The following is a 13,074-nucleotide window of genomic DNA, read 5'->3' as shown; positions in this document are numbered from 1 at the left end:
ATCCTGCAAAATCTGCATCTGAGTAACCTATTAGCTTAAAGTCTGATTCTCTAGGATACCACAATCCCAGATCAGCTGTACCCTTAAGGTACTTGAAAATTCTTTTCACAGCTATTAAGTGAGGTTCTATTGGATCTGCTTGAAATCTTGCATAAAGACATGTAACATACATGATATCAGGTCTACTTGCAGTTAGATAGAGTAGTGAGCCAATCATACCTCTGTAATCAGTAATATCTACTGATATACCAGTATCCTTATCCAATTTTGTTGCAGTGGCCATAGAAGTGGATGCACTTGAACAGTCTTGCATTCCAAATTTTTTTAACAAATTTCTGGTGTACTTAGATTGACAAATAAAAGTTCCTTCTTCATTCTGCTTGACTTGAAGGCCCAGAAAATAGCTAAGTTCTCCCATCATACTTTTTTGATATCTTGACTGCATTAGCTTGGCAAACCTTTTACACAGTTTGTCATTTGTAGAACCAAAAATGATATCATCAACATATATCTGCACCAAAAGTAAGTCCTTTCTATGGTTGAGATATAATAAAGTTTTGTCAATTGTCCCTCTATTAAATCCACTTTCCAGAAGAAACTGAGCTAATGTTTCATACCATGCTCTTGGAGCTTGCTTAAGGCTATAAAGTGCTTTATCAAGTCTGTAGACATGATGAGGAAATTTTGAATCGACAAAACCTGGAGGTTGTTCAACATATACTTCTTCTTCTAATTCTCCATTAAGAAAAACACTTTTCACATCCATTTGAAAGACTTTAAACTTTTTGTGAGCAGCATAAGCCAAAAATATCCTTATGGCTTCCAATCTAGCAAATATCCTTATGGCTTCCAATCTAGCAACTGGTGCAAATGTTTCATCATAATCAATTCCCTTCTGTTGAGAGTATCCTTTTGCAACCAGCCTTGCTTTATTCCTTGTAATTATGCTATCACTATCAGTTTTATTTCTGAACACCCATTTTGTACCAACATTAGATCTGTTCTTTGGTCTTAGCACTAGGGTCCATACTTTATTTCTTTCAAATTCATTTAACTCTTTCTGCATTGCTTGCACCCAATCAGCATCTTGAAGAGCTTCTTCCACTTTACTTGGTTCAGTCTGAGAAAGAAAAGAGTGATAAAGACATTCATTTGATGTTGCTGTTCTAGTTCTTATACCTGCTTCAGGATCTCCAATAATCAAGTCAGGTGTATGTGCTTTAGTCCACTTCCTTGCAGATGGAAGATTATCTCTAGAACTGGATGCTCCCACATGATCCATGCTGTCTCCATCAACATTCTCTGATGCTCCCCCTGAAATTATGCTCTCTGAGTTGGATCCTTCAGAATTTGAGTTTCTAGAATTATCAGAATTTGGCCCATCAGAACTTGATGAATCAAAATTTGAGTTTCCAGAATTATCAGAACTTGATGAATCAGAACTTGAAGAGCCTGTTCTTGGTTCTGATGCTTCTTGAGATGTGGTTGGATCTTCAATATGCCCCCCCTGCACAGGTGCATTTTCCTTTGGCATAGTCACCACAGTTTCAATAACATCAGAGTTTAACCCATCAGAGTTTGCAGTATCAGGATTTAGACTATCAGAATTTACAGAATCATGATCATGATCAAGATCATTGAAATCTTCATTCTCAAATCTCAGCTGATCATGATCATTGAAATCTTCAAGTCCAGTAATCTTCTTATCATCAAAAGAGACATTGATAGATTCCATGACTACCCTTGTTCTTAAATTGTAGACTCTGAAGGCTTTTATGGAAAGTGGATATCCAACAAAAATTCCTTCATCAGCTTTTAGATCAAATTTGGATAGCTGTTCAGGATGAGTCTTAAGAACAAAACACTTGCATCCAAATACATGAAAATACTTCAGATTTGGCTTCTTTTTCTTCACCATCTCATATGGTGTCTTTCCATGCTTGTTGATAAGTGTTGCATTCTGAGTAAAACAAGCAGTCTGCACAGCTTCAGCCCAAAAATAGGTTGGTAACTTTGCTTCATCAAGCATAGTTCGTGCAGCTTCAATAAGAGTTCTATTCTTTCTTTCAACAACTCCATTTTGCTGTGGAGTTCCAGGAGCAGAAAATTCCTACTTGATTTCATGGTCATTGCAGAACTCTTCCATAATCAAATTCTTGAACTCAGTGCCATTATCACTTCTTATGATTTTCACAGATTCTTTAACCAATTTATCCAGTTGTTTGACATGATCAATCAAGATAGATGCAGTTTCACTTTTTGTGTACAAGAAATACACCCATGTGTATATGGTGAACTCATCCACTATGACCATACCATATTTCTTCTTTGCAATAGACATGACATTCACTGGACCAAATAGATCAACATGTAGTAGGTGATAATGCTCAAGAATTGAAGATTCAGTCTTGCTCTTGAATGAAGATTTTCTTTGTTTTGCCTTTTGACAGGAATCACAAAGGCCATCAGGAGCAAATACTGATTTTGGCAGTCTTCTCACAATATCTTTCTTGACAAGTTCATTTATATTGTTAAAATTTAAATGAGAGAGTTTCTTGTGCCAATCCCAGCTTTCTTCAATTGATGCTCTGCTTAACAGACAGATTGCAGAACCATTAGAACTTGTTGAAAGCTTGGCTTCATAAATGTTACCATGCCTGTTTCCTTTTAGAACAACTTTGCCTGTAGATTTGCTTACAACTTCATAGTGTTCTTCAAAGAAATCCACATGATAACCTCTGTCACAGATTTGACTAACACTCAGCAGATTGTGTTTATGTCATGAGACTAGAGCTACTTTTTCAATGATGACATTTCCAAGATTGATATTGCCATATCCCAGAGTTTTTCCCATGTTGCCATCTCCATAAGAAACACCTGGGCCATCTTTCTCCACAAAGTCTGATAGCAGGGCTTTATTTCCAGTCATATGTCCTGAACATCCACTGTCCAGAACTAGGATGTTTTTCCTGTTGCTCTGCAATCACAAAGACCACAAATGATTAGTTTTAAGGACCCAAACTTGCTTGGATCCTTTGGCCTTATTAAGTTTGTTAACATTTGCAGCGGATTTAACATCAGAGTTTATGTTAATATTTTTCTTATCAGAATTTACAGTATCAGACTATGCATCAGAACTTACACTAGAAGGAATAATGCTAACTTTCTTTAAGGAAGGTTTTATTTGATAATAATCATAGTACAAACTATGATATTCCTTACAAGTATAAATGGAATGTCATAAACTACCACAATGAAAACTAGGATTTTGTGGCCTATATCTAACAAACTGACTCTTAACTCCTGATTTTGAAGGTAAGGAGTTTATGTTTTTATTCTTCCTGCAAAAAGAAGCCAGATGGTTAGAATTTCCACAGTTATAACATTTCTTTCTAGGAGCATTAGGAACAGGCTTATAATCATTGCTTTTATTCACACCTTCCTTTCCATTCCTATTTTTCCTAGGTGGCTTTACCTTGTTTACATTCTTAACATCTTTCAGCTTATGCTTAAGCTGTTTCTTTGTCATTAAGCCTATGTTAACTTCAGTTGACATATCCTATTTTGGTTTGTCAGAAGTTAATTTCTCTTTAACTTCTGATTTATCAATATCAGACTTTATAGCTACAAACTTAACAGGATTTACCTTTGGCTTTTGTTTAACAACTATAGGCTCAATTTCTACAGTTCCTTTATTATTCTTATCATCTCCATAACCTAAGCCCTCTTTCCAGTTTCCACTACTTAACAAATTCTGAGTTGTTCTTCCAGAGTTAGTCCAAGTCCTCATAATCTCTCTTTCCTTTTCTAACTCCGTTTTTAGAGATTGATTCAATTTTAACACTTCATCTCTAACATAAAAAGCATCATCTCTTTCTTTCTGAGTTTGATGGAACATAACTAACTCCTTTTATAAATAGTCATTCCTTTTCTTAAAAGCCAAATTTTCAGAAGTTAACCTTTCACATGTTAAAGTTTGATCTCTATAACTAATAAAAATGGTTTTAAGATATCTTCTCAACTCAGTAATATCATCAGTATGAAAAACATAAGTTGTTTGAGGTACCTTTAACTCAGCAGCTTCAGAACTGCTATCAGCATTTGCCATCAAAGCATTGTTCAGCTCATTTTCAGAATCTGAAGTGTCTGTCCAGCTTTTCTTCTTTGTGACAAGTGCCTTGCCTTTGTCACCTTTTCCTTTCTTGCAGTCAGGAGATATGTGGCCTTTCTTACCACAATTGTAGCATTTAACATTTGAGTAATCTCCTCTGTCAGACTTTCCAACTTTGCCTTCAAATTTTGTGAATCCCTTCTTATCAGAACTTCCACTTTTCCAGGAAAATTTCTTTCCCCTTCTGAATTTCCTGTAAGCTATCTTTGTGATACCCTTCACCACAAGAGCACACAATTTCATCATCTCTTCATCAGCATCCATCTCAGATAGACTTTCAATTTCTGAATCCTCATCACTATCAGAACTTGATGACTCAGTATCATACTTTGTGATGAGAGCCTTTCCTTTGCCTTTCTTTGAGACAACCACTTTAGGGGATTCCTCCTCAGCCTTCAGAGCAACTGTCCTTGACTTTCTCCCATGCCTCTTGCTTCTTTGATCCATCTCAAGTTCATGAGTTTTGAGCATACCATAAACTTCATCAAGAGTAGTTTCATCAAGAGCATAGTTGTCTCTTATAGTAGTTGCCTTCAAGTCCCAACTTTCAGGAAGAGCTAAAAGGAATTTAAGATTAGTATCTTCAAGATCATATTCCTTATCCACCAGTGACAGATCATTCAAGAGTTTGACAAATCTGTCATATAAACCAGTTAATGACTCAACAGGTTTTAATTCAAAGTGCTCATACTCTTGAGTGAGTATAGTCCTCATGTTCTTCTTCATTGAATCAGTTCCCTGGCATCTTGTCTTCAAGGCATCCCATATCTCCTTTGCAGTCTTGCAGTTAATTACCCTGTTTGACATGATATTATCAATGGCACTATGCAACAAATGTCTTACCTTTGCATCCTTTGCAATAGATGAGATATCTTCAGCTATATATTCACTTTTCTCCTTTGGTACAGTCTGTGCTGGCTGATCTGCAACTACAACAGAGAGCTTGGTTGGCTTATGTGGTCCTTCTTCATTAATTCTGTCAAGGTATTCTAGATCTATAGCTTCCAGAAACATAGACATCCTTACCTTCCATATGAGATACTCAGAAGGTTTCAGTATGGGAATCCTAATAGTCTCATATCGATTATGGATTTGAGTTTTTGGAGTTTCTTCAGTTTTGGTGGGCTTGGTTGGAGTTTGTGTTTCTTTAGACATGCTTGTTTTTGGATCTTTACTGTATGTATATTAACAGATTGCTCTGATACCACTTGTTAGGTCACACACACTGTAGAAGGGGGTTGAATACAGTGTCTAGCACAATCAAATCAAATTAAGAACACAAGTATGAAACACATAATAATCTTATTAATAAAATAGTATTACAATGGAACCGTCCTCTCTCAGTGATGAACACATATCACGAGAGCTGCTAGGGTTACAATGAATAATATTCTCGAATAAGATAACACATATAGTGTAAACCCTATGCTGTGTTTATATAGACACACAGTTACAAGATAATCTTCTAATTGATATCGAACATAAGTCTGCATCCTAAAATATATCAACTAGTTATCTTTTCTTCCAAGTATTCTATTCTTCATAGAATTCTTCTTTATGCATATCTCTTCTTGTTTTAGTCTCGATCTTCTTTCCTTCAATCAGCCGCCTTCCTTATCTGAAAGTCTACTTAAGTCCTGATATTATCTCCTGATAAATATCTTCTGATAACTTAAGTTCTGATAACTTAAGTTCTGATATCTTAAGTTCTGACTTCAGTATAAGTACTGATTTCCAGTTAAGTCCTGATTTGTCCTGTTTGTTAAGATCTGAAAACTAAACACAAATCATCATTAGACATGACATCAAAAATATATCTAACATGGTATACAAAATTTTATATAAAATGTTATGATAAATGAAGGGGTTAAATATCACTTTGATCACTGAATTGAGGGCCTAGTATCAAAATCTTCATTATTCTTATCAGGGTCTCTAATGTACCACTTTAGTAGCGGATAATGACAACACTGTTACATTGACCAGTTGACCTAACGGAAAAATTAACGACGTCAAAGTGGAGAGTATATGGCGAATACGTGGCAGATACTTGACGTCTGACGTGTTCAGAATATATAATAAGAAAATTAAATAATATTTATGTAATATATATCCTACAAATTGAACAGTCGTCGATGTTTAAACATAACAGAGATAACAAATTGGAGATTAAAAACCCTAATCGCTCAATTGCTCTTAAAGAAACCTCAATTGGCTATCAATTCAACTGCAAATCTGCTTCGATCTTGCTCGAAAATCTTCTTCAGTGAGAGAGTTACGTCTATTCGATCTTGAACAAACTCTACGAGACTGTATATATATGATGCATGTTCTTGTATATTTGTGTGATATGTGTTGATAAATGATATATCATGGTTGTAAATGAAATAATAGGTTTTTTTGTGATTTACATATGTTTATTATTGAAATCGTATTACTTTTTGTTTTTGTTCTTGTGTTTAATTAACAGTATGGATTCGTCGGTTACTATTTACATACATCACCATATGGATTTTGAACATAAACCTAAACCAAAGTATGTAGGTGGTGCTGTAGAAGTTATACCTGGCTTTGACTCTGACTTGTTTTCGTTTAGAGACTTGGATGATTTTGTTGTTAAATGTGGTTATGCAAAATCTGACTTAGTGTATTTTAAAAATGATGGTCTCACTTTTGAGAGTGGTATGAGACTTTTGTATGATGATAGTACTGTGAGAGCTATGGTAGACATACATAAACCAATTGGTAAAATTAAATTGTATATTGATCATTATGATGTGGATGAGGTTATTGATAATCAGGGAGATGAAAATGGTAATGAGGGAGGGGAAGATGGTAATCAGGGAGGGGAAAATGAAAATCAGGGAGGGGAAAATGGTAACTAGGGAGGGGAAGATGGTAATGAGGGAAGTGGGGATGATAGTGATCCTGATGATCCAGAATATGGTTATGAGGGAGATGATGTAGAGACTGAGAGTGATGAATCTGAAGATGAGAAATGCTATGATTCTTTCTGTTACAGTGATGAAGAGTTAAGAGAGTTTGGAGAGAAAAAGATAAAATATAAGAATTCCTTGAAGCATAATCATGGTAATCCTCTTGAAATTAGAGAGAAAGTGATGAGTTTAAGTGATGATTCTGAGTATGCTTCTGATGAGCTAAGGTAAGATTCATCTTTCAGTGAAGATGAAAATCATAAGATTGGCTATGTTGGCCCTCCCAACCCAAGATCAAGAAAAGAAAAAGAAATAGTGTTAAATATGGGCAAAAGAGTGACACAATAAAATGGGAGGTGGGAATGAAATTTGCAAGCATGGAAGAGTTTAGAGATGATGTTAGGCAATATGGAGTTATGGAGAGAAGAAGAGTCCAGTTTATAACAAATGATGCACAGAGATGTCAAGTTAGTTGTGAAGCTGAATAACAAGTTCTACATTTGGTGCAGTAAAGACAAAGACTCAGACAACTGCATTGTCTAGACTTTATTTGATGAGCATAACTGCAGCAAGCCATACTCAAATAAGCTTGCTAGTGTGAAATATCTGACAGAGTTGTATGGGGACAAGATAAGGAAAAATTCACAATGGAAAATCAGGAGTTGGAGATAAAATTGCTTAGGATTAAGATTTTAAGGGTGAGAAAGGCTTCTCTAGAGGGTGTACATGAGGCATTGAAAGACCATTACTCAAGACTAAGGGACTTTGTACATGAGATTTTTACCAGCAACCCTAAAAATACAGTCCATATTAGGACCACAAGGCTGAATGCGGATGATTCCAATAAGTTTAAAAGAATCTACCTTTATTATCATGCTTTAAAGGAAGGCTGGAAGGCTGGATGCAGGCCTGTTATTTGTTTTGATGGATGCTTTTTGATGATAATTTATGGTGGTCAGTTGCTATCAGCTGTGAGGAGGGATAACAATAATCAAATGTACCACATAGCTTATGCTGTTGTGGAAAGTGAGAATACAGAAAGCTGGAAATGGTTTACTGAGTTGCTAAGTGAAGATCTCGGTCTTGGTGATGGTTTTGGTTACATCATAATCTTAGATCAGCAGAAAGGCTTGGATAATGGACTAAAAGAGCTCCTCCCTAGAGTGGAACATAGATACTGTGCAAGCCATTTATATAGTAACTACAGGAAAATGTTAGACATTTAAATATTTTGCATCTTATCTCTTACTTACATATGAATTTTCTGTTTGACATGGTTGTTTTTAATTGCTAGGTTTTCATCTCTGGCCTTGAAGAGAGCATTCTGGAATTCTTGTATGTTAACCTATCCTGCAGCACATGCAAGGGCAATAAAAGAGCTGCAAACGTTATCAAAGCCAACACATGAACATCTTCACAAGCTGGAACCAAAAGTTTGGACTAAGGCACATTTCAGCACATTCTGCAAGGCTAATAATGTAGAAAACAACATGAGTGAGTCATAGGGGCTGAAGAAGAAGTTGGACTTGAAAACATGGAGGCAGCAAACACACACAATTTCAAATTACTTCTAAGCCTTTCTATCTCAGATTCTAGGTCCTTATTTACCTCATCTACTTACATCTTCTCACCCTTGACCATTCGTCTTTTTTCAACAGCTTCCTCCAGATTTTCTTCAACAAGTTCCAATTTTTCCTCCAAATATACCCTTCTGTGATTCAAATGAGTGACTACATCATAAGTCCTCCCATTAAACCCGTCATCAATCCACTCAAAGAAGTGGCGGCCTTGGACCTCCTAAATTCATAGCAAAAAAATCAAACACAGTGCATTTTATCAAAATTTATTTTATAAAACCTTACATAAACAATACTATATACCTTACATTTTGAACATGATAGAATCTTCTCCCTGGATTTTTTAGTGTCCAAGAAGAACCAACCCGCAATGAATAGGGAAGGTATAGTAATGCTATGAATGACCCAGTAGCGAATACTGGTAATAATATCAGCAAAAGAACGTTCTCCCTAGCCCATTCCCATTTTGGGTGGAACAGATAACCCTTGCTAATCTCCCACAAAAATATTGTTGATAACCGAACTTTTTCACTGATTCATTTGAGGTGCTACCGTACGTTTTTATGTTAGGGCTTTCACTTCTCATCATCGACAGTTGCGTAATCTTCAATAAATTACACCAATTTATGCTTTCTCTCCCATTATTGAATTTTTGGTGTAAGAACCCTCGATGTAGAAAGGGGACTATGGTTTCTATCTATTTATAATCATGTGTATCATCTTATAGCCGTTACAATCCACACAAACTAGTCACCCGTTGTTTACACTGTGTCAAACAAATCACTGTCACGTAGATTCGTCCATTAGGTTAAGTAAACAATGTAACAACGTTGTCATTATACACTATTAGAGTGGTACATTAGAGATCCGATAAAAATAATAAAGATTTTGATACTAGACCCTCATTTCAGTGACCAAAATAATATTTAACCCATAAATGAAGTGGGATTTTTATATTGAGTTACTTATATGAATATAGGGGCCCTTTCCAATTCGTAACTCTAACATTTGTGATTTCATGAAATATTTTGTACCTAATTTCATGAACGAAGCATTATCCTTGTTCATAATTTTCAAATTAAATGCATTTATTGAGTTTGAATATTATGAAATAGAAAAATAAATGTAAAAACCGTCGGGAGTGGAGGGACCATAGAGTACCTCAGTATCTTACGTGGTTTATTCCGCCCCATGTACTTCGCTCTAGCCTCCATGTAAACGTCGTCCTCTTTGTGGTTCACGAATGATATTTTTATAATCCAGTTGAATCTCAAAATATTAATAAATTAACATGTTTTTTTATTAATTTCAGTCAATACTAAATAAAATTAATTTGGATACCCAAGTTAAAATTCGTGTTCGACCACCCTATCGCTTATAAACCCCTGGGCCCCGAGACCGTGAGCCCTATTATAAAAACGTTCAAGTTCTTCTGCAAGTGACATGGTGAGCATGGGCATCCATGGATGTGCATTTAAATCAAAACAAGGTGCATGCATTTTGTATGCGGCGTTATACGACTATTTGATCACTTAAACACAAAGTTTAACTCCCTTATTTTATTATATTAATATTGAAGAAGCTCAGGTTTACAACAACAACATTTTATTACATATATTACAAATTCTTAAGATTTTAGAATAAACCAGATATATATCAGAGAAAAAGAAATCCCATCGTACAAACTGCAAACATTGCTTAATTAAGGTTCCGGAGCGTGTAATTAAGCTTACGTAGAGCATAAACAAGGCATTACACAGTACAAATTTACGGTTGAGTAGTTTGTTTTCTGGCCAACTTGACCTTCAAACCATATTTCATTTGTAGAACAATAGAATCAGCGGGGACTATAGGATGACCTTCAACAACCTTAATTCTGTAATTATGTATGATTGTAACTGCTGCAGTTTTCATTTGAGTAAAGGCCATTTCCTTACCTATACAAGATCTTGGTCCTGCATTAAAAGCCGGAAACTTGTACGAAGGCACGTGTTGAATCCCTCCTTGTTCATTTATCCATCTCTCCGGCTTGAACTCTAAGCAATCGTCTCCCCATATGTTCTCCATTCTTCCCATGGAATAAAATGATAACAGAATTTTAGAATTTTTATCGACTGCATGGCCACTTGGAAGAATGTCAGCGTTTATCGGAGCCATATGTTGTAAAGCAATGGGAGGGTAGAGCCTTAAAGTTTCACATAAAGCTGCATGGAGATAAACTAGTTTTCGCAGATTGTCCCTTTCGTCCAAGAACTTCCAACTTTCAGCTTTTAGTGGATGGAGTTCTGTTTCAATCTCTTTTTGAATCTTGGATTCCACCAAAGGGTTTCTTGAAAGAAGCCAAAAGAACCAAGTAAGAGTTGTACTAGTAGTATCTCTCCCTGCAATCATTAATGCTAACAAAGAGTCCCTCAAAAACTTTTCAGAGTCAGCAGTCTGATCCTTGTATGCTTCCATGTATATTCCTAACAAATCTAGTTTATTCACCTCCCGACTGGCTGCAGGCAACTGCTCAGTATTTCGATTTAACAATTCTTTCCGCTTCATGAATATGCATTTATATATGAATTTGTCAAAAGCCTCCCAAGCTTTGCTTAGACTCTTCTCTTTACCAAGTCCAATCCAACTCTGCAGCTTCCAAATGCTTTCAGGAAGTACATGCCTATACAACAGTGCCTCCTCAGTTGCAGGGAATGCCTTTTCGCAAGGAATATATGGTAGACCAAGAGATAGGCTTTCAGGGTCATGGTCTAAAAGCAAGGAACATATGTTATCAAAGGTAAGCCTCTGAAATATCTCCTGCAAATCCACCTCAATTTCTTGTTCTGACACGTTGTCAAGAACTGGGATCAGCCCTTTTCTCACTTTATTTTTTATAATTTCTTGCAACATCTTATTGAAGTCGAGACGTTTGAAGAGTGATATGTTAGTTTTGCGTTGAACTTCCCACAGATGAGCATCAACGTTAAGCATCCCGTCTCCAAAAATTTCAAATATCTTGTGAAATTCAGGGCCTTTGGGGTAATTGCTGAAATTCTTGTTCAAGATGTAGTTGACATTGGCAGGATCAGAAGTGGCAAGCAAGTCCAAGTTAGCAAAAAACGGACCTTTAATCTTGAAAGTGCCATGCCTTTCCTTGAGAATGTTCGTGACAAAGTCATGCACTCTATGACAATTCTTAAGGAGAAGAGGTGTCATGCCCACAACGGGCCAGTCGGTTACCAGGGATTTTATACTTTTGTGCTTGATCCAAAAGTAGAGAAATGATATGGATACAAGAAGAATGAGAAGATCAATGACGATATTGATAGTCATTGCTGATTAGTTTCCCTAATATTGAGCATTCAGTAGCACTTATATACAGCAGTGGGCGTCTGTACTTTGTCTAAAAACTCGACTTGATTAATGTATATCGTATAAGTTGTTGGTTGGTATGACATTAGAAGGTCAAATGCAGTGGATACAGAATTGGTTGATGAACATGATACTAATTACTAAAGCGTTGTTGTCAATTACAGCTCCTCAATGGGAATGCAGAGTTATATCTTGACAAGATTAAAGAATGAGTGGATGGCTTATTTACAACAGGCATGGGCGCTTGAAGTTAATACTAACCTTGAAGCAACTAACAAACCATTCCTGGAAACGAAGAAAAAATGATTCCAAGATTCAGTGTCTGTCCTGGAAGAGCATTCAAATCCCTTAACTAAATCCCATGTACCCAACCAATATACATAATCATCATCTCCAACCATATGCCCTCAGCTATCTTTTTTTAATTTATTTATTACATAACAAGTTTAGTAAGCTATATTTGTAGAATCACTACAATTCTCTGTAATGCTCAACCTCATCATCATATTTAATTGATTATAACTTATTTTGTTTCCATCTCATAACTTAACCACTGCAATAAATTTATAAACAACATGTATAATTAGAAAGTAAAATAACGCCTACTTTATCATGCCTTATACTTTACAAATTCTTTAGCATAGTCCTGTTAGTATCCCCCAGTCCCAGACTGGATTTTGGATAGTGCTATTGACGGAAATGGCCTAAAGTCGAAGCTTAAACACTTGTTCTTGGAGTGGCTTTTTGTCACATCTGGTTGAAAAGGAATGGTCGTCTCCATGCTGTTCCACAATGGTCTGCTCAAACATTAGTTCGGATGATCAAACAAATGGTTAGAGACGAAGTAAGTGCACACTTGCAGTGAATTCCAAATGCTAGTGTGTTTTGTTTGGTTTTCTTTCTTTCTAATTCAATGCTTGGGAAAAAAGCAAGTAATTATTGTTTTACGTACTTCAGAGTAAAAGTCCTCTGTATTAAATATGTTTCAGGTTTTCTTAATTGCTCAGGACACCGCGTTGTGGTTTTTTCACCATTT

At 35.9% G+C, this 13,074-nt stretch overlaps 1 protein-coding gene across 1 annotated transcript; it reads right to left on the bottom strand.

Moving 5' to 3' along the window:
- Nucleotides 1-10,241: 10,241 nt before the first annotated feature.
- LOC141672592 (alkane hydroxylase MAH1-like) lies at nt 10,242-11,993 on the bottom strand. The gene has a single exon (XM_074479228.1). The coding sequence runs from the start codon at nt 11,880-11,882 to the stop codon at nt 10,452-10,454; it is 1,431 nt and encodes a 476-aa protein (XP_074335329.1). The 5' UTR covers nt 11,883-11,993; the 3' UTR covers nt 10,242-10,451.
- Nucleotides 11,994-13,074: the final 1,081 nt, after the last annotated feature.

Source organism: Apium graveolens, chromosome 7 (assembly GCF_009905375.1).
Source record: "Apium graveolens cultivar Ventura chromosome 7, ASM990537v1, whole genome shotgun sequence".
NCBI lineage: Eukaryota > Viridiplantae > Streptophyta > Magnoliopsida > Apiales > Apiaceae > Apium > Apium graveolens.
Note: the sequence above shows the minus strand (reverse complement) of the source record. Positions and strands in the feature narration are given on the sequence as shown.